The sequence below is a fragment of the Anas acuta genome, chromosome 1 (assembly GCF_963932015.1).
Source record: "Anas acuta chromosome 1, bAnaAcu1.1, whole genome shotgun sequence".
Classification (NCBI taxonomy): Eukaryota; Metazoa; Chordata; class Aves; order Anseriformes; family Anatidae; genus Anas; species Anas acuta.
Window position 1 is genome coordinate 120,997,425 of NC_088979.1, and position 22,624 is coordinate 121,020,048.

The 22,624-nt window shown below is 44.0% G+C and overlaps 1 protein-coding gene across 2 annotated transcripts in view; it reads right to left on the reverse strand.

Annotated features, from left to right (window-relative positions):
* The window catches only part of GSK3B (glycogen synthase kinase 3 beta), a 131,579-nt gene that overhangs the window by 8,582 nt on the left and 100,373 nt on the right, over positions 1-22,624 (reverse strand). Inside the window, exons 8-11 of one of the 2 annotated variants that reach the window (XM_068698127.1) lie at positions 17,583-17,678; positions 8,675-8,713; positions 6,120-6,306; positions 452-550 (exon numbers count right to left, since the gene is read on the reverse strand). In XM_068698127.1, coding sequence (XP_068554228.1) covers positions 452-550; positions 6,120-6,306; positions 8,675-8,713; positions 17,583-17,678 — 421 coding nt within the window. The remainder of the gene's footprint in view (positions 1-451; positions 551-6,119; positions 6,307-8,674; positions 8,714-17,582; positions 17,679-22,624) is intronic. The other variant, XM_068698137.1, reaches the window with a different exon arrangement.

Here is a 22,624-nt window from a genome sequence, read left to right on the forward strand (position 1 = left end):
TGCCACGCATGAATCACGGCTGCCACATCCTGCAGCACCTGGGATCTGCTTCGGGAGCCTCCCAGCTGATATTACAAGGCTTTCAAGCTTTCGCTGGGAACATAACACAATATGGAGTGGCTCGGGCCAACAGCGAGCTTTTAAAGGGTTTCAGACAGAAACAGGAGAGTGAGCGAGAGAGACAAAGGAGAAATTCACTCACTGCTGGCCAAAACCCAAAACGCCCGAAGATGACACAAGCAAACTCGCTAAGAAGCAACTGCAGCTACTTAGATCAGGCAGTGAACAAGCTGACCAACCTCCCTAACACGGCTTTGGGGTTGGATTTTGGGTTAGTGGCCCCAGCAGGGCACCTGCAGAGACCGAGGGGACGGTGAGGCTGGAAGGAGCCCTCCCCACGAGGAAGGTGCCTGTGGGGAGCGAGGGCAGGGAGGCGGGCGCACGTTCTCACCTGAGGCTGCTGTAGCGTTTGTAGGGGTTGAAGCTGCTGCTTGGTTCCGAGCATGAGCAGGGATGAGGATCGAAGCCAGAGATGGGTTACTTGACAGTTCTGGAGGGGAGGTGGAACAAAGAGAGTTAGCTCATCCTACAGAAAGGGCCCCGCATGCAGGCGCAGCCCCCTCAAGGCTCCCCCCCAGACCAGCAACCTCAGGCAAAACGCGTGCTGCCCTTACAGCCCGAGGTCACGGCACGTTTTGCTCCTCTGCTGAGCACGGCAACATCCAGCAGGCAGCCTCCAGGGCAAGACTGAGAGGACTGCAAGTGGTGACCCCAGGGAGTGATTTCCTAGAGAAAGAGCGTGGCTCGGGAGTTAGCAAAGAACTGATGGAGCCTGTTGCGTTTCAGCAGCCTGGGTTCCCTTCGTAAAGCCACTTGCAGTCAGGCTGAAGGGGAAGGCTGATAACGGTGGCGCTGCTTTGGGCACTGGTTCAGCAAGCGAGCAGCTGTCACAGTTGCTCCAAGAGCTTCAGGGGCTCAGTTCTTTGGCTCCCTCGAGCTTCGCTTCTCAAGGACCTGGAAACCTAAGACCAACCTCACAGCGGTCTCCTTGAGCGAGGCCGAGGAGGGCTGACATCTCCTTTAAAAGCACGGGGAAAGGCAAAGGGTTGCCGGGTAATTTAAATGGGCAGAAGAATGACACGACCCTGCTTTCTGAAGATGTTAAACCAAGGAAAAAACAGCCGTGGGTTTTTAGGCTCCGAATCTAACCCAGCTTCGGTGTGCATCAGGATGAGAACCAGGCCTCTGAAAGCCACAACTGTGGGAGGATGCAGGGCAAGGCGGTGCCAGCAGCTGACAATCTCCTGGCGCCCGTTCAGGAGAGCCCAGGAGACTCACAGGAGGTGGGACCGAGCCAGGACAAGACAGGTCCTGTTTGCCTCAGGAAGAGGAGCGACTAAATCTTGAGAAAGCAGCATCCGGCGGAAAGGATGCCAGCAGTCACCTCAAGGAAGGATGACTGATGCTTTCTGAAGCTCCCAGAGGTCAGCTGGAGGAGAAACGGGGCTAGGCAGCTTTTAAATAACGCCTCCAGATAGCAGGGGCTGTACAGAAACCAGTCCAGATCACCCTGTGGGTTCGGTGAGGTGGTTTTGTACGCAGCAGTAAATTACCTGAGTTCCTTTTTAGGAGCCGATTGCTTTTCCTTAACAAAAGCTTTAAATTTAGGGCCTAAAAGGACAGGTAGTATATTTGACTTTTTTTTTCTCCTTTACGTTAATTTACTGCTGCAAAGGCAAGGTGCAGAAGACTCTCACCTGCTTACAAGGTTCTTATTAACACCTATTTTGAGACTGAATTTAAGCACTTCTGAACATGAGTTGCCATCCAGAACCAAACAATAATATAATATAATATTCTGAATATAATGTAGAATATAATATAATATTCTGAATAATATAATTCAGAATTCCTAAGTCTCCATTTAATGGAAAAATAAACTGACCAAGCATGAATCCTCCAAATTAAAAGCTGAACACGAGTGATAAACCTATACTTTAATACTATCGTGGCCATTAGCTATTCTGTGGAAGAAAATATTGCTGCTTTAGGATTTTCTCCAAAGCTTTTTCTCCAACCTGTTGTTCCAGGGAGTCTGCCCTTCACCTCACTCTTTTTAAAGTTTTTGTTACCCACTCATTCTCTCCTGCCTATCGCTGGCAATAGCATGGGACTAAGACCCAAATGAAAGCTGAGCTGAAACATCAAGGAAACCAAAAGCCATTTGCTCCCTTCTGGTGCTAAGCAGCACCTCAAGGATGCGGATATCCTCTGACAGCATCCCTGCAGCCAGATCACCAGGGCCAAAGAGCCAGCTGATGGGACAAAAATACTGCTGCAATGGCACTTGGATCCCACTCTGACTGCTCCCATACTTGCAGGTGATACGGTCAGAATTCCTCCTTTCACAGCACCACTTATGGAAAATATAGCTTTTTTCGTTAATTTTAAGGCAAGCGTAAGTGTTTTTCTGAAGCTACCATTAAGAACTTACATTGCACCTAAATGGCTGATGTTGTTCCCTTCTTCAGAAACCTCGTGTAATCTTTATTGGCACGAAGCTGCCCAAGCTCACCATGCTCCGAACATCTCGGTACTTCGCTTAGAGCAGCAGCTTGCCAATCCAGACGAGAACTAATCATCAAACTGAGTAGTGAACCCAAGTCATTTAAGAGTCAACTCTGGTTCACATCAGCTGGGGGAACACCTCTGGCTTTCTCCTGATCAAATCGTGCCACTTGCAGCCAGTGTGCATCTCCAATAAGGAGCTCCAATGAAAATGGCCAGTTTTACCAGAACTCTGGGTTACCTTCATTTCCCAAACACCATCAAATGCTTTGTGTTAGGAAATAATGCTGAAAAAGAGCACTGAACTAAGTTTGGTATGTCAGTGCTCTCAGAATGCCTTGGAAAAATTAGTCTTATTTCATTTACTTTGTCACAATAACAAACTTTCCATGTTACTGGAGTTATTCCACTAGTTTCTCTTCAAACCAGAGGAGTGCTGGAATCAGCACAGGCTTCGTATTCTTTTCTTCACTGCTCCCTCAGCATGCCCTGAGCAGAAATACTGTCTAAAAAAAAATCAATCCAAAAAAAAAAAACCTAGATGACACTCAAGTAGTCACACTAAGGATTTTTGGTCACATTGAAGCAGTACGGATAGAAATGAAATGTGTTTTTTTTGGTTTTGTTTTGTTTCTTAAACTTCAAAAGAAAGGTCACAAGCCAGCCCCGTTTTCTCTGATTAAAAACCCACTCTAGCATCAACTATTTGTCATCAAGAAGCAATTATAGCCATTCCTAAGTGCTGAATCACAGGCGAATTTTACAATTTTCAATGGCTAACACGGAGCAATGGTAACACTTGTGATCCAGCACAATCACTGCCGTGTTGTAAGAAGTTTATTACAATGAAGTAATTTTACAGATTGCTTGAAAATTCAGCTTCTGAGAGAAATAAAAAATGTTTTCTGTGCTTTCTGTCTTGCGGGTCTAAGAGTCACTGAACTGCAGCGCTGTGGCTACTAGATATACCTCCTTGGACAAAAATAACTTTTTCAAACTCCAATTAGCACAAAGCATTTCTTTAAATACTAAGAAAAAAGTACAGCCAAGACAGTAAGAATGATCAGATCAAGTTCTCTTCAGCAGCTCTCATCTCTAAAGTAAAGTAAGCATCTACGTGCCCCAGAATACTGCTGTCAGCCAAAGACCACGATCTCTATCTTCCATAAACTCTCAAAATGTTTTTTTTTCTAGATCAGCAGATTTAGTATGACGCCTGGCTTCTTTCTGAAAATCAGTTCATGACGGTAATGATCAGATCTATGTTATTTCCAACAGTTTTGCCTTCGAGCAGCTACCTCCTACTCCATGGGCTGCACTCAACTGACTATAGCCAAAGGAAACACTTCTTTTAAAATTTAATATCGTCTGTTGAAAACGAATGCTCTCCAAAACAAAAGGATGTCTTTCATTACTTTCTCAGTAACCACAGCTGACTTAACATGCGTTATCATCACATCTGATTTTCCAGCGACCTGCTCTGTTTCCCAGATGTGATTCCTGCTCCGCATTAGCCACTTTGATGGGGTCTTTGCGTAGCCTGGCCGAGGACGTCACAGCGCTCACAGGAGGAGCAGAAGCCCCTCGAATACCTTGAGGTCAGAGTCAGGACTGCTGCTACATAAGACTTATTACTGCGCACTTATTACTTACAAAGGTCTTAAAATCACTGAGCTAAGCTATTTATTTATACTTAAAATTCTGGTTAGCTTTTTTTGGCTGGTGACCTGCAACACAGCTCATGTGGAAGCGCATTAATGACCAGCCTCTGTCCTGGATTCTCTTTCCAGATGCTAAAACTGGTACCTGCCGATGACATAAACCTGCTTTTTTGAATCTTAAGGCCCTCACTCTGTTGGAAGCGATTTCTCTTGCCATTCCCATGAGTCACTGTGCAAAGGGAGAACACATCAGCTCGCTAGGATGGCAAATAAGGAGCTATAAATTTGCTTGAGGATTAGCTTACCCAGCAGCTCCCACTTTGCCTGGGGGAAACCAGGGACAAATTCCCAATATATACATTTATTTCTTCCCTAAGGATTTTTGAAGGACTGGCTACAGAGCTTTCCAAGCCTTTTTTAAATTCTTGTTTTAATTATGTTAAGATTGGGCCCATCTACTACATGAAGATACGATTAATAATGAATACTTTTAGAAAGAACAAAGGCGAAGCTCTGTTGAGACACTGGGATCAAAACTATCTTTGTGACTGAATATGGCCTTGCAGTGGAAAGAAAATACAGTTCATGAATACTTTCATGTGGAAATATCTGTAACAACCCCCAGATTCTCAGCAACAGATGCAGTCGTCAGCACGGAGGCCAGAGACAGAAGCACAAGCTATTTTCACAGTACTAGCAACACCTGGGCGATGCTGTGAGGCTGCTGATGCTGTGGAGGCAGTCTGCTGACAACACTGGCTGCTCCAATGCTTTCTCCCCTCAAGTGCTAGTAAGGCCCTGCGTGCGTTCATGACACCTAACGTCAAAATATTTTAAGGTTTTCAGGCTCTGGAAATGCCTTAGTATATTCAACAGATTTACCTTCTGCAAGGAAGCCATTCAAAACAAGCTAAAAGTTCATGTTTGGGCAGGTTTCTGTTTGTTGGTTTGTTATTCTTTTAGATTAAAGGGCTCCACAGGTTCAAGCACAGGGCTCTGTTCCACATTTTGACAGATGGACATCACGTGCACCGAAGAGTTTGAAAAACTACACTGATGCTAACTGAGCCAAAAGGTGTTTTAGATTTCCAGCAGAAAACGCACACAGATCTGTTCTTGCTCAAAGGGTGAGAACTTGCAACTAATCACTTAACGTTCAGAAAAATGCTGCAAAATTAATTACTAGTGTATTTGTATGCCATACTTCTCACATTCTCACCATACTTCTCACATTCTCTGTCTTGGCAGGCAAAACTGTACTATAGGGATATCAGTTTTGTATTTCCAATTTCCATGGAAAAAAATACATGAATGGTTTTAAAATTGTACAGTGGTCTGGGATAAAAAAAGTTGCCTGTCATTTCTGTAGTTACTAATTTACTGAGTCAATGTGATGCCAGATAAACTGTACTGTACATAAAATCTGGATGGCAAGATCTCTGCATTTATCTCACATCCAGGCCTAAAATGGGCTGCAACACTACAAACTTCCTTGCCAAACCTAATACCCATTACTCCTCGGCACAGGGAGGAGTAGCGTTTCAGGTACAAAGGAGCAGGAACATCTCCAAAATGATAAATTAATCTCCACAGTCCACTGACTGTGATATTTCACGCAAACACATCGGACACTAAACTGCAAACGTAAACCTTCCTGATGCCTTTGGTCACCTGGACTAAATGTGAATCAGGATCTGAAAATCCCGTGACGCATTTCTACAAGTCCCTGTCCTCTCTTTCTGAAATGGACGGCTGGCCACACAATCAATAAATATCTTTAGTCCTACTTGGAGACTTTTATTTTTGAACTTTTGAAGGAGCAATGTCTGCACGACAAACGTTTATCAGAGCTTCCTCCTAAAGCAGCGATCTTCAATGCTCACAGGCTACCTTGAGTGGTGAAATTGAAGAGTGCAGGTTTATCTCGCCCATTTGGTAACTTGACGTTTGGGTCCCGTAGTTCATCAAAGAAAGAGTGTGCACAGGCCTCCAGGGGAGTCAGGCGGGCAGTGGGGGTGTACTCCAACAGGCGGCTACATAGCGCAATTGCTTCTGGTGGAGTGCGGGGCCGGAAGACCTGGAAACAAAAAAAAAGAAAAAAGAAGCAAGGAGAAACGGGTTGTCTGGGTTTGTTTCTTTTTCTTCGCTGACCAGCAGCAAGCCCGAGCAATTAAACCTCTCATTGCCCAACGCGGTGGAACAAACTTGTGTTTGCACTAATCAACGTCCCTCCAGCGAGGATGGGAAAAATCCAGTTCCTGGGGTTGAGAAAGGGTTAATTGCAAAGCCTTGCGCTCGCTGGGGTGAAGGTGCAATGCCAGCAAGAGACTTCATGAGAGCGCACTCGGAAAAACAACTGGAAGAATGAAGGGGGGAACTCATTCAGAAATCAAGACAAACACACACGGGTGCTATCAGCCATGCACATGGGGTGGAGTGAAGGTGGGGAGAAGGGTTCAGATGAGCAGGAGTCACTGAATGTAGAAGTTGAATGGGGTCCCGCTACATTTAATTATTATTATTATTAATTTTTTTTTTTTTTTTTTGGCTAGTGAATGAAGTCTTGCTAACATGGACTGTTGCAGGCAGCAGGTCAGATTGTTGCTATGGAGGCTGCTGTTCAACTTTGGAGAACAACAAGGAAAGCATGGGTGGGGTGCAGGAAACGTCTAGCTCCAATTTGCAAGTTGCTCCTTCCTTGACCTTATTCTGGCAAGGCATTCCCACAGATTTATTGGGATAATTCTTGCGTATTTGGTACACGTAAGGACAGCTGAAAGCCGTGTCAAGAGAACCAACTGCTACTCTACCAGATTTTTACCTGGCGTGACTACAAAACAGAGCTCACAGCAGTTCTTCGCTTTAGCTTTTTTAGAAAACCTTTCAGGAACAGTTCTACACAACCCTAATCACATCCCCATCTTCCTTTCCCCTTACCTCAAAAGCAAAATCTTGGTTAATTATGCACTTGACCTGGATGGCCTCCTCAAGCACTCCTCTCTGGCTATGTTAGGGGTGATGCACAGGCTGGGGAAAAGGCAGCGGGGAGGGTGCAAGCATTAAGTGTGGGTGCCAGCATTTTCGGGTAAAAACTGAGCTAATCCCAAATGCTTTTGCACCCGGGCAGGCGGACCCAATCCACACAGCACCAAGGAGAAATAAATCAGTGTGTGACTGACTGACTGACTGCAGACTAGGATCTTGCACAGGCACTCGTAGGTAGCTGTAAACCAAAGCCACCTGTGCTCTAGAGAATGGGAATCGGACACAAGAAGAGTTCTCCAGGGACCAGAGCTGCGTCCCCTGGGTGCTCGGGGGCACCTGGGTGGTTCCCAGAGCACGCTGTGCTCGCTCCTGTGGCCGGGAAGCCCAGCTCATGGAGTCAAGGGGTGAAGGAGTGGAGGAGCAGAATTTATTTCTACTGCCAGGCAGTGGCACAGCAAGCCCAAAATGTTTAGTGAGACCTAGAGGGACAAAAGGAAGGACTTCAGCTTAATGCTGACAAACTCTGCCAGCAGCAAAGGCTGCTTGGTGTCAAGGCCTGCTGCCTCCACAGCTGGGGTTACAGCGCGTGGTGTGCAGTGGAGGCAAGCACCACTCCCAGGTCACCGCTGACCAGAACAAAACGTAAGACTGTCTCCAATTAAAAAGCCAAAAAAGTCTTTTTTTTTTTTTTTTTTAAACCTTGTGGTGAGTACAGTAAATGAGCGTGTCTTGAGGTAAAACCACAGAGCTGAAGCCTGCTGCTATTTGCCAGGAGGTAAAACGACTGAGGTCTCCCTCTTGTACCTCCTGGATGGTGTTTTATCAGGCTTGATTTACCACAGCTTGAAACTAAAGCGCTTCACCCTTTGCTGTGTTTCACCCTCAGGACAGTTCACTTAGCAGCCACCACACAGATTTAAAACAAAACAAAACAAAAAAATCCCCTACATCAGTTTTTTTTCTTCGTCTTCCTTAAGGCAAAGACGACAAGCCCCTGTCTTGAGCAAATTAGTGGGCAGGCAGAGCAACAAATCTGCCAGCTCTAAAAGGAGCCTCATTTGTCCACTCTTAAGCTCTTGATGTTAGAGCTGGTGAAACCCCAACAGCCGCTTCCTAAATCCTGCTGAGAAATGCTCTGCCTGCCTTTGGGTCAGCAACCTCGGGGCAGGCGGTTTCTGAGGGCTACCCTCACTGTTTCCGAATGAGGTAGGTGTAAAAAAAAATATTTCAAGTCCTCACACAGCTTCCTTTCCCCTGCAAAAAGTGGTGTTTAACACATGACATGAGTTACAGGACTAAGCCTATCTCCTCTTTACCACCTTGTGTTAAAACAGTCACCTGGCTGCTGCCTCGGGGATGCTCTTTCAAACTCAAGTATTCCGGTTCTAGCATTTTTTTCTCCTTTTATTTTTTTTTTAAGACTAGGCCTAGTAATTTGAAAAAACGTTTTAAGTACATACCCGTACTCCTGAGGTGAAATGTCCTGTTCCTGACGAGTCCTAAAGATGATAATGCAGTGAAATAATCCAAACAGGGGGAGTCAATCCAAAAGAGAATAGTCCAGCAAGGAAAAATATATCCAATATTATAAGAAATCCACGGTGTGGGGGACATAGAAAATGTTTATACAATTAGAAACTTTAAACATCAGTCTCCATAGCAGCAAGTCCAACTTCACCACAGTGTATGCCAAAAAATTGATTGTGCAATGGTGAGGCATAGTATAGAAACATTTCTCTATTCAATTTATGTTCCAATGCCAGTGCATGTACTAAAAAAATAAAATAAAAAAATCGAAATCAAAACTCTTAACTTGAACTAAAAGGGTGATTGAAATTCCCATCATAAAGAATTTTCAGTCCTGGATATGGGGCCAAATTTCTTTTGTCTCCAAAGGTGCATCCCACTCGTAAATCTGTCCCAGAGACACAATGCAAACTTTGTGGTTTTAGTTTTTCCAAAAAAATAAAAAAATAAAAAAAGCAAACCAAAAAAAAAACAAAAACCAAAAAACCAACCCCCCTAGCAATTTATAATTGGTGCTGAAGAGAAAATAAAAACTCTGGGCTCTGGGCTTTCAAATTTGGATGCTTTAAATTTGCGTGAGCTACGAGTGCCTCAGGCCGCCGCGGATTATTCTCAGTTTTGGATTGACTTCCCCCACCACTGGGTTTTTGTTTGCTGCCGTGATCTCTTTAGGATTCTTCAGGAACTGGACAAACCATCTCAGGAGTGCGGGTATGGACCGAATTTCGTTCTATGGCTTTTTTTTTCCCCCTCCTGCCGCCGCACCCCTTTGCTTAGGAAATTTGCCCTCAAATTTTGTCTCCCTCCCCGCCGCCCCCCAAGCTTTTGAATCCCGCCCTAAAAAAATAAAAGCAACCACCCCCCTCTTCTTTTTTTTTTTTTTTTTTTAAGCTCTACTGATCCGACACAGTTCCCAACCGGGAAGGCTGCCCAATTTGCCCACCGAGAACTACACCAGAGGCTGCCACCCTCCAGTGGGACACGAGCAGGGGACGGTCACAGGCTCCGCTTGGACGCGCCGCGGTGGGAGGACGGGTGGCAGGACTCCCCCGGGAGCTGTGAAGCCTCCCCACCCTGGACCCAGGCTGTGGTGAGAGCTTAAGGTCCGGGTAGTTCTCAGTGAGGGAATTGAGTTAAGCAAATAATCCGCGGATTATTATTATTTTATTATTTTTTTTTTTTAGTCTGCGGACTAAAATTTAGTGCACGGACTAAAATCCGGCCCGTCAGAGCAAGGTCTGTCTCAGTCTAAGATACATCTGGGTGAAAGCAAAAGGAAAATAAAAAATTAAAAATTAAAAAAGGAAAGAAAAAAGGAGAAAGGAAACAAAAGGAAAAAAAAATATATAAAAGCTAAGTGCACAAAGTAAAGTGTTTGGGCAGACTAACATTTAGTATGCAGACTAAATATGGCCGGGCAAAATGCACAGCAAGTCCACAAACAAAAACAAAAATAAAAACACTGACAGGAACTTTTAAAGCAATCAAATACTACCCCACCGGCGCAGCAATTCATTTTTCTAAAATGAAACAAGACCTTTTGTAAGGCTATTTGTCCACAGGAGGGACCGAAGGCTCAAGTTTTCATTTTAAAAAATGAACCTGTTTTGGAGATAAACAAATGCAAAAGAAAGGCTTTACACACAGTATTACTCAAGGAAAATTTGCACTTGCATAACTCAAAACCTCTCGTTTCTGCAAAGCAAATGAAATTTCAGGCTGAGACCCAGGTCGCTGTTTTTCTTTCATGTTTTTTTGGATGAGTTACAAAAAAATCTCGGAATGATCATGTAAAATGGAAATGCTGACTCATCCAAAACCGCAGCTTTTGGTGCTTTTGTTTGTCTTGCCTCCAGGTTCCAAGGAGTCCACACCTCACCAAAAAGCTGGGGGACCAGTGCGAGTTCCTTCTTTGCTCAGGCATGCTGGCGATGCTCGAAGGCCAACAGCCCGTGACGGGCAGGCAGCGAGGCCAGGCACATCGCCTCTCTCCTTTCTATGTTACACTGCAAATCGGTGTGAATTTTTTCATGCAACTCCCTCTTTGTTTATTCCAGGAGCTACCGCCATCATTGACATCTCAAAAAGTGCTTGCCAAGCCCCTGGTGCACTCCTCGGCTCCCATCCCCAGATGACTTCAGTTTAGACGAAGCCTTTTGTGCGCTAGCAGAGCGAGCCGCATTTTGCCTTCCTGATTTGAAACGGTTCCTACCAGCGTAGTGGAGATCACACCCTTTCTGAATTTCAATTCCTCCCCCCCCCCCCCCCCACACAAGCACACACACACACATCGTAAGACGGAAGAAAAAGGATGAGAAGCACGGGGTGCTCCCACTGCGCTCCACTCGCATCAGCATGCAGCCCTCGGAGAGAGCCACACGGGGCAAGAGCCGTGCATTGTTTTAGCAGAATGCCTGCTCTGACTTCCAGTTCATTGACTTGCCACGCACAACACGGAGCTTGTTTTCCTGCTCTCATTCAGCGCCACAGCTCCCCAATGTGACACCAAGGTGCTCTTCCAGCCAGCGCGCGCGGGAAGGCATCGCGGAGAGAGCAGAGAGGCTTATTAAAACGACATCTGGTGCCAACGCAGCGAGTCGGTGACACCACGGTTAAAAATTTCCTCAGCGGCCTCGGAGCCGTGCCCAGAACCACCCACACCCCCGATTTGAGGCTGACAGGCTGCGCACATCCCCTCGCCGTTTGTAAGCGCATTTTGACGGCACATGCCCCAGACTGGGAAGGAGGGCGGCCGAGCCTGGCTGGAAATGCTTCGAGATTAGGTAACGGGGAGAGCTCCTCCCTTCAGCAGGATGCTCACGCTGCTTTGCGAGCCATCAGGGCCGTCAGATGTAGGATATGACCATCGGGTCGACTCGTGAAATGCAGTCGCACAGGGCAATTGCCACAACTCGACAACACAGAGCAGTGCTTTGGTCGCACAAGTTAAACGTGACGTGTCCCTAAACAGGAGGAGAGGGAAGAAACGCATCCAAGAGCGTCTGTACTGAGCTTCACCTGACTAGGAAACCCAAAGCTAACACTCAAGTGCTGCTCTAGGGACCAGTGTTAGCCCAAGACCCTGAAAATTTCCAAAAGGGAATTCTGAAATACTCCATTTTGCTATTTTTGCTATTTTTTAAAACTACGTGATACAAATGAAGATTAAACAAGTCCACCAAAGACGCACCGATTTGGGGATTTACCTTAAAATATATATAACCTCCCCAATTACCTCCTCCAATTGAATCCCTGCGTTTTGTCCTTAAAAGCGTCTCAAAAATAGCAAATGCCTTAGTAGTCAGAAATGCCTGTCAGATGGCACTTCCGCAGGCGGGGAAGCAAAGACAGAAGGGTTAAGTGGCTTACAAACGAGCCAACTCAGAACTGGGAACAGCACCAAAAACCTGTCTCCGAAGCTCCTTCGCCTTGAGACCACACACTTCTCGCTGGGCTACTTCCACCGAGGGCCTGGCAAAGCCAGAACCCACCAGCATTTATCACCCAGGGCATGCTCTGCTCTACGGGAGGGCAGCACAAAGCAAAGTGGAACAAGACGGCTCCCCGTTCCCATAGAAAACCCCAAAACCTCCCTCTGGGAAGGCTCCCGGCCTCAGTGGGGCAGCCACCACGAGCAGCTTAGACAGACACGCTGCAATGGGACAGCAACCCACCAAGAGAAAAACAGAAGTGGGCTCTTTGGAAGGAAGCAAGGGCATGGTTTCACAGCAGGCAATCACCTGCAGTTCACATGGAAAAGATGGATCTGCCCTTTCCTGGCCATGCTGTTCTCTTGTCCCAGCACGTGCAGCTGGGACTGAATGATCAGTCAGGTAGGAAAAGTGATCTAGATCCCGAATACTTTTTATCTTTCCCCCCCTCAAGAGGTTTTTGGTATTATATAAACAGGAATGCAGAAGACAGGCATCAAGAATACACAGGTGGGAACTGGAAAGCAGACCTCACTTCATGCCGAACTTAAGCTAATTATGAAATTGCACCCAAAGAAACATCCAGCCTCCCTTACACCTTCGTGTCTTTACAAAAGGTGAGACCCCAGTCTCAGAAGAGTTTGCAACTTCAATTGAAATGCAAGTCCACTAACAAGATTTCTCACAGGAGACTCTTCATTTTTCATTTTCTTTTGTCATCAGTTATAATTAGGAGTGACAACACGAGCCATTTATCCATCTCACTGTTTGGTATTCCTCCTTGCATCTCCAGTATGAGCAGTCACTTGGAAGCATGACAAGCAAAACAATCTGCTTCAAAACCAGACAAGAACCAGGAGAGCAGGAGTAGGACAGGATGAGGACACGAGGCTGATTCTGGAGAGTGGAAAAAAACTGTCATGAGGGAGAGCAGACTCTTTATGGCCCATCCCACAGCGAGGACAAGGCAACAGGACGGCCTGCTGCAAATCCAGAAACACTCAACACTCAAGGAGCAGTGAGTAGTATGGTAAAATGGATACAAAGACAGACAGACACAAAATACTCGGTCTGAAATGTTTACCCAGTATTTTATAATATTAGCAATTTATAATGTAGGTAGAAAAATGGATCGTAAACTCAACATCCAAAGCTACTCTATAATACAACACAACTGTGTTTCTGTACAACATTGAACTGGCCAGTTGCTTCATAAAAGGGTCAGAAGGAATATGAACCAGACCCCTAAAATTTCATCTTAGACACTGTTTTCTTCTGCAACACTATTTTGGCTTGAAGACATGGACAGGAGAGCATGCCTAATGGTGTAAATCACAAAAAAAGTAAGCGCTTACGAAGTCGGAAGGGGCCCTGCCTTAATCTGCTGTGACTTTATTGTGATGGGAAGGTCTGTGGTGGGAGGAAGCCCTTCTATATTCATCCAGAATATTCACTTCACCATACTGCCTGTTACTGGCAGACAGGTGGAAATATCCTTGGAAGGAAAAAAAAAATCCAAACATGTCATCTCTTCCACGTAGAAGTGGCCTCAAGTACATAATTTGATTATTTAGTACAGTGTTACTCAAACGAGATCCTTTACCAGCTGGAGGTGGGAATGTGGTAGGACAGCCATCACAGGCAGGCATGTTTCATATTTCTGGAAATAATCACAGAAGAGTCTTTGTTTTTCATAACCCAAAGGGCTTGGGACATGAAGGTAGCATCTGATTAATGCCAGGATAAAGGCCAGCTGCACCAGGGCCATGGCAAGCAATGCCAGCCTAACACAAGCTTATGAAGCACGCGTTTATACCTTTCTTCAGCCACTCCACTGCCCCTGGCCTCCTTCAAAAAGGCCAAAAGATTGAGAGAAAACTAACAAAAGCTGAACTTCAACAACCCTGTGACATACAATCTTGCATTTGATCTCAGATTTTCTTTTGGGCTTTCCGGTCACACAATTATGAAGTGTGGATGAAGCTTAGACAGAAGAAGATAAATGAGGATAAAGATTAGTAGCAGAGATCAGACTGTGAGCTTTCAACAACAAGGCTCACAGAGCCGAGGTAGATGAAACACACGGAAGGGAAGTTCTGATCTTGTAAAAACAGCAGCAGCAAAGTCTCCAGAAAGGGAAAGAAACTTTCATTTGATGAGCTGATACATCTGAAAAAAATGGACAAGTTTTCTGACCCATGCCACACCAGAAGACGTGGTGTAGCCTGGCCATTTTCCTCCCCAGTTGTATCATTTGGTCAAATAAAAGATATCACCACTCCTGCAAAGCCTTGCTTCGCTTATAATTTAATGCCCTGTACTCTTGGAAAAAGGCAGACGAGCAGTAGGATGCACCTCCATGAATACAAACTGTCCTACATTAAGAAAAAACAAAAGGAGGTCTGGGCAAAAAGAACAGCTACGTTACTAAATTAAATACTCCTGTATTCAGAACAGGAACCCCTACACCCTTACCCCCACCCCAAAAGAACTAAAATGCCCCACATTTATCCTTTTGGATAGGGGGAGCAGTGGGAAGGAAGAGAAGTCCTGTGTTAGAAGAAAGATTCAATAGCTTGCTGGAAAGTTCAGATTTTCTTTTCTTTTGCTGGCTAGGGACACAGTAAACTCCAGTCATCTTCAGCACCATGCACACAACTGGTAGAAAAACGTGCATGAGCTCGGACAACATAGGATTGTATTGGAAAGAGGGGCTTTACGTATTTTATACTCAGAGATTAAGGCTCTCAAAGTTACAAAAGCATTTGAATCCTAAATTGTCAGACTGAAAAAACAGGCTCTGTAATCTCAAGTTATTGATGCAGCAGAAAAATATTTTTTTAAATATTATAATTAAAAATATTTTTAAAAAAAGCTTGGAGGCTATCTCATTTCACAACACTAGCCATCATTCTTCCCCATCCAGTAGATAACAGCCAAGTGAGCAGATCCCCACGCTACAATGATCCTCAGAAGGAAGACAGGTCTAAGCCTGTCAGAAACATGCAGAGAGCAGACCTTCAACAGGTCCATCCAACACAAGTCCTCATCAGAGAATTTCAGTTGCAACCTATACGTACTACAGCATCCAAAGGAAATTCTTAATTGCAACCTACACATACTTTTGCAGACCAAAGAAAGCTCCCTGAACCATACCAAAACAACAAGGGGAATGCCCTTGTCTCAAAGAGTTTATACCAGGGAGTGATTATATTTTTACTCAAGCCTGCTGCCTGGAAGCTTTTCCACACAGAAACTTACTGCTGAGTCCTTTGGTCCTAACTAGTCCACAAAAATAACAGCCTTATCACTCCTGCAGCCTTTGGCAGCTCTTTAGCTTAGATGACAAAGCTTTGTGGTTTTGAGGCTGAAACTGCCCAAGTCCTGCTTGCAGCTAGCTGTGGCTCTACTTACACACGGTTATAACAAAAGCCATTTGCACTTTCCCCTTTTCGGTGTCATTCCTCTTCTGCTCATTAGACTGCACCTCTACAATCGTAGTTCAGAAGTACTTCTCTTCTAGTCGCTGTTCACAATTCTAACATCGAGAAACTCCAGAGGATGTGCACGTCCACTTCTGTGCCATCAGATGTTGTTCTGACACAACTGGGTAAGGAGGAACAAGCCGAAGCATTGCTGCCACTTGCTGAAATCTTTCATGGCTCAACACCAAAACGGTGAGATGAAAGGATCTTTAGAAGTAAGAGAGGATGAGCATCGCTGACAACACTATGCTGGATGATCCATTTTAGTAATTTAGCATATGGACAATAAGAAAAGTACAGATCTCATCGATGAAGCATCATGCCATCTGATTGTAGTAGACTGCTTTAAGTGCTATTGTACACACAGGTGATGTCAGGAAGAAGGTGTAGAATGAATCAAGAGTGAGAAGCTATGTTGCAAGTCCAGCTCTCCAGAAGTAATTGTGCCCTAATGTGGAACACAGATTTGATCTCCGCACAAACAAGCTCCTCTCAATTCTTTCTAATTGGCTTAGTTTCACCTGTGATCCTTTAGAAGGTCCAAACAACTATTCATTTATAACGTATATAAATAGAAAGGACTCTCAGTTTTTTTCTTGAAACTTACATTTGCTAAAGATCTCTGTTGTGACCATCAAGTGCAGATAATTCTTAAGACTATTCAGGCAGAAGATGAGTTGCACAGCTAGATTAAATGCTCAACTCTACCTATATATACTACAGTAAATCTCAGCACTCCTGTTCCATTGCGTATTGGTTTAACCCCTCAAATACACAACATCTTCACTGCAGAAATTCAGAAGCAACCCTAGAATTCCTTGCTCTAAGGCTTTAGGGCTTATTCTTGGGACTTTTACCATGGTGCAATTTGAAGCAGAAGAGACCAACTCCCAAGGATTTCATTTCCCTTATTTTTTTCTTGTTAATGTAAGATATTAAAAAGCACTGATGGATTTACTGGCCTCTCATTCTATTATAAACCACTTAATCAACCCACCGAAACTAGGTTATAGAAATACTAACCAGGGATTACTGGGGAAAAGGAGAATTATAGTGGTGCACAACACACTGGAGAATCTACCACAAAAATAGTGACTTACAGTACCTGGCTTGGTACGTACCTTGGTACGTACTGAGACTATACTGTGATTATATCAGCCATTTCTCAGTCAGCAAATAGAAAATCTTAACAATCAGGCTTCAGTTGCTTAAGACTTGACTTCTAACTTATACTACAACCTAGAGGCTAATTAAATGATCAGTTTTCACCCTTTCCCAAACCAAACACCCATCATTTGTCCATGGGGAAGATAGCTTAACTACGTGGCCATGTATTTACTGTAATGCTAGCGGTTTCTGCTTTGATCATGGAGGTTATAATATTGTCACTATTACTGCAATAGCCCTTCCTTTTGGAGGCTAGAGAGCAAAAACAGTCATCAGTAACTCCATGAAAAAAGTACCACTCTCAAGAGCACAACTATAGGAGCACAAATATAGCGTTTTTGAGAGAACCAGTTAAGAAACTGACTGTCAACCTTCACTGTCAGATTATGTAGCAGCATTACAGAAGTGTCACACGTCAACGGAACACTTTCTCATTTCTAAGTGACTTTCGTGCACATCAGGAGTTACAGCATGACAGGATTTAGATATATTGCAATCCACTACTCACACACGCACCATTGTTTAAAAAATGCCTGTAGGCAACCTCAAAAAAAAAAAAACCACAACCAATATATATCACAATACATTGCTTCAACACCTTCTTTATCCTTACCTAAATCAGGAGTTATTGGGTCCCCAGAATAGTTAAAGGCACCTAGTTTAGACTGAAAGCCACAGACACTGAACAATCAAGCTTAACTTCTCCAACTTTTAGTTTCAGCCCACATGTTGTTATTATCCAATTTGTATAGACTCACCTTAGTCCATGGATGTGCCTTAATCTGAGGGAATTTGAATTCAGTATAGTTTGGATTCATTTCTCTAATTTGCTCCCTTGTAGGCGTTCCCAGAACCTAGGGAGGAAAGAAGAAAGGATAAGTTATTTATGCTTGAGATTCATGTGGATCTCAAAGAGTCCAGTATAACCTCTTACACAGTGAGAAAACTAAACTGAAGGCAGTCTGTACAACTAGTAAATTCATACAGCGTTGAGAACAGAATAACCAAACTTCCAGCTGGAAGGGACCTCCTCTCCTGCTTCCACCTGGTCCGAGCCCCCTGCTCAAGCAGGGTCAGATACAGCAGGCTGTCCAGGACCACGTCCTGTTGGGTTTTGAGTGAGATCGATGTGATCCCCCCAAACCTTCTCTGCGCCAGGCTGAACAGCCCCATCTCTCACAACTTCTTATCAAACGACACAAGATCTAGTCTAATTGCCTGTGACCCTTGCTCCAATATAAGTCTCTTGGTGGCAATTCATTCATGCCCCAAAGCCCAGTGTCAAATAATTTAATTCTCTTCTAGACGTTTTCAAAAAATTCAAGGTTTTTTTCTCAAACTCAGTGATATTTCAATGGGGAATAGAGTTTACTGTAATTTTAATGTTATAAAACAGTACTGCTGCACTTATTCAGAGATTGCAGCTCACCGCATGTGGCTGATTAAGGATCAGACCAGTAACACAAAACGCATTTTAAGTCAGGAACAACAGCCGTCTGAGGAGCTTAAAAGACAAGCCAATTACTGCTTACAGGAGCTGAAGTTTCCTTCTTTTCTCATTAGAAATGTTTTTGTTTTTTCTCCCGTAGTTCAATGCAAAAGATGAACTTAGTTTAAACCTAGCTGGAAACATCTACAACGTGTGCTTCCTGTTTCCTTTCACGGATTTGTATTCCTCATTCCCAGAATGTGCCACAACGTTATTTGTGCGTGCAAATTCGTCGTTGTGTAAGGAATAATATACAGTCACACACCTCACTCTGGGGCTGGATAGATCCTGAAGGGATCCTGGAAATCCCAGGATAATGCAGTGTTAGCGTGTTACCATTGCTAACCCTAGGAGAACATTCAGTTCTACCTCTATAAAAGAGCTGCAACAAATTATTGGAACAATCTTTCAAATAAACAGCAGGTAAAAGAGGAAATAACCCCCCACGACTTGTTCAGGCCATTAATTGCTTCTTGGACAATAGAAATAGCTGACAAGTCACGTGAAAGAAGGATCACACAACACCTGCCTCCTGAGCCTAACCGGGATTTAAATCCCACCACCTCTACAAGCCAAGGGTTGCGCCCAAAATTGACATGAGGATTTTTCTGTGTGCATCTGAAAATGCCTCTTACGCTTTCACTTCCCCACCCCGTCAAAAAAAAAAAATATTTAATAGCATTCCTAAAAATTATAACTACAATTACAGGCAAGAATTACATTTGTATCTAGCCAAAATTCAGGAATTTGGCTCGGTTCCCCAGGCTGCTCAGAACGAGAGCCTACACAGTGCCAACATCCTCAAGTAAAGACTGTTTATAGTATGGGAGAGATTTCGGATTAGGTATGTAAGGACAGCTTCATGGGAGGACCCAAGGACAACGCCCAGCCACACGTTTCACAAAAAGCCACATCTGTAACTGCAAATGGTGGGAGGGAGCAACTCCCTGAGCTCCAGCCCTGGTGACAAGGATAGTGAAGCATTTAATCAACAGTGCTTAAGGTCTCATGGAAGATTAGAAAAGGTATTGAAGAGGGATAACGCCGTATGAAAGAAGGGAAAGCCTGACCTTTTGGTTATACAGCCCCTGACACACAAAATAACTGTACAAAAGGAGAAGTGGCTTACGTTAACTACCCAGTGTATTTACTTTGTTTTCTCTAGGTTGCAGAGCCATGCCACTGGTGTCTGGGTGCTTTCGATTTGTGCTGTGAGTAGGCAGATTAAGGCAGAAAATGAAAAGGAAAGTACACAGGAAGAAAAATGGCAGCTTTTAGGACTGTCAAATTCAAATCACAATCCAGAAAAAAAAAAAAAAAAAAAAAAAAAAGAAAGCAGGATGAATGAAGTGATAACCTACAAAATTGTACTGGCAACTTGATGTGTCTGGAAGAGGCCCTGTAGCAAAGGATGGAAACACCCCTGCAGCCTAGAAGATGGTTTGCTGCACAGTTTTTAAATCATGCCTTACTGATTTACACCATGCTTTAGGTACATCAGAAATACAATTGAGTAACCTTGATGAGTAGTAGCAATCATTTATGTTATCACAAAACTGGGTAACTTTTTTTTTTTTTCTTTTAAGTCATGCATATGACTTATTTCTGTTTGAAATGCAAAGGAGAAGCATAAATTACTTGGTAGTTTTTTTGGCAGAATTACTCTGTGAAACAACTGCTCCTGCTACACCAGCTCTGCAAATCCTGTGGAGCAGATGTTCCTTGCAGAGAGGTTTCACAGAACACGGAGGTTTTAAGGGACCTCTAGAAGTCATCTGGTCCAACCTCCTCCTTGTGCAGTGACCGTCAGCAAGAGCCAGTTGCTCAGGGCTGTGTCCTGGCAGCTTTTGAAGATCTCCAAGGATGCAGACACCACAGCCTCTCTGGTTGCTCCACTATTTGTCCACACCCTCACGATAAAACTATTTTCTTGCGTTCAGACTGAATTTCACGGGTCCAGTTCGTGCCCACTGCCTCTCATCCTGGCACTGGGCACCAGTGAGAAGAGCCTGGCTCCAGCTTCTTTGCACCCTCTCTTCACGTCTTGCCTACATCAAAGAGCTTTTAAGAAATATTGAGACCAATACTTAATTATTCAGGTCTATGCAGATTTGCACATGCTATTCTACTTCTGCTTCTTGGGGACAGTCTCATGAAAAGGTGGTATTTTCAAAGAAAATGATGGTTTTTTTTGACTGTACCTAGAATTTGAATGAATGAACGGGGACTACGCAAGACTTGTAAGAAGAGATCTTGCAAGTGAAGGCAACAGGCCGGCAGCCAATTGCTGTTACTCTTCATCCCCAATAGCTACCACCATCTCTTAAATAAAAACACACAGAAAAAGAAACTATCCAATAAGAGTAACCAAGGAATACACTTGTTGACAAGACAGAGATGCTGCTTTAATTCTCTTAGGTCAGAAATTGAACACCGGAGCTTTTACAAGTATTTGCTGGAAAGTTATTCCTTGACATTCACGTGTAATAGATGAAGAACCCTAAATACTTTTTCTTCCAACAATAGGGTTCATGAAGATAGCAGAATGGCGTATATGTTAAGCTATATAGCTTAAGGTATGTACCTTAAGCAAATAAAGAAGAAAATCTATAACCACATCTCTAACAAACACCATCAAGAAAATTCTGTATCTGAAGTTAAGTCCTGAATTTGATGATAAATAGCAGAATGATCTTCATTTTATGCACTTGCAACTGAATGTGCACAGAAGGATGAATAATATTCAGCTCCAAAGGATGCCTTAGTTACACCCCGGTACTGAAGATAGAGGCTGTCCACACCTGGCTTCACTGCACAAAAATGTGCAGGGTTATTTGAGACCAAAACCACACTGCTGCAACACATGAAGAGGAGGAAAACATACATTTTGCACAAACCCCAGCGAAATAAAAGCCTTTTCTGACATTGTTACTGCTAAACATTTGCCAAAAATATTAAAATCAGTTAAATGCATAGGTAGGAGGAGACTCTGGCTGGTGAGGACTGAAGTGAACTCGAGAGGGAAGAAGATGGTTATTTAATTCAGAAAGCCACAGTTACAGTGGTACGGTGCCCTCCTTGTGAAAACTCTGCAATCTTACAAGCAAATGTCCTCCAGAAAATCTGGGGTGTGTGGTTTACCAGATGGCATAATTAATACTTCTGTGAACATGTCTGCACCTCTTCAGAAAGTCGTTAGGGGTATGCCAAATTGTTCCTTAAATTCACGGGGCTGGAATCTCAAGCAGCAAACACAGGTCAGAGAAATAATTCTTCAAGAGGTCTACGGGAAAAAATAAACTCGCACGTTTTATACACGCAGTCTTTCAAAAGCATGCTCTTGTCAAAGAAAAAGGAAAGCCAACTAAATATAGAGATTTCTTCTATTCACAAACTCAAGAACAGCCACACAACAGGAATAGGAAGAAGCCCATTGTCACTGCTGACATGAGTATAATTGTTCATCAACTTTTCATACCGCCTGCCAGCGAGCACTGCAAGTGTGGAATAGCAGCACTAGGCACAGGAACAGCCAAGTTGTGATGTGCTGCGGGGTGGAAAATGCCAGAAGACTTCCTTGATGGGAGAGGAAAAGATGAAAGCCCACGGCAGCATCGCGCTGACGGACGGTCCCAGTGCCACACATTCGCTCAGCGCAGGACCACGTTTGATAACAAGAAGCCTCCTCTCCGACTGCTTGCTCTCCTGGAAGAGACAGCTCCACTCTTCCCATTAACTACTGCGAGTGAATTTATTTTATTTCAAAAACTGAGCCCAAAATAGTACCTTGACATTTGAGTGTGAGCCATATATTATAATTGCAGTCTATACTTAGCGTTCGGCTCAGTAAAACTGTCAGAGACCAAAAAGTTACACATGGCTAGGATTCCTGATACTATTGAGCTTGTCTTTTAATACATTTTTTCCCCTAGCCTTCTTCCTAGCTATGGGAAGATGGTTTTAGTATTCTTCGGTGCAAGGAGTAATTACGTAGTCCAGAGGAACTGAGAAAACAACCCCAAACCAAAACACCCAATCAATCGCCAGCTAGTCAATGCATCTCACACTCAAGATTGCAGCACAGACAGGGAAAAAGTATTTCTGGGAAAGACAACGAAAAGGAGATTAGCAGATGTTGTCCTCCCAGTGCGCCAGGGCTGCTCAGATGAGTATTACTGTTTCTTTCTTACGACAAAGATTTTTTCCCCCCCATTTTTTGAGGGGAGTAGGGGGGAAGGAACTAAACAGACCCTTCCAGAAGGTAAGTATGCATGTAAATATTTATCTTAGAAAACCACGATGTTTCAGAAA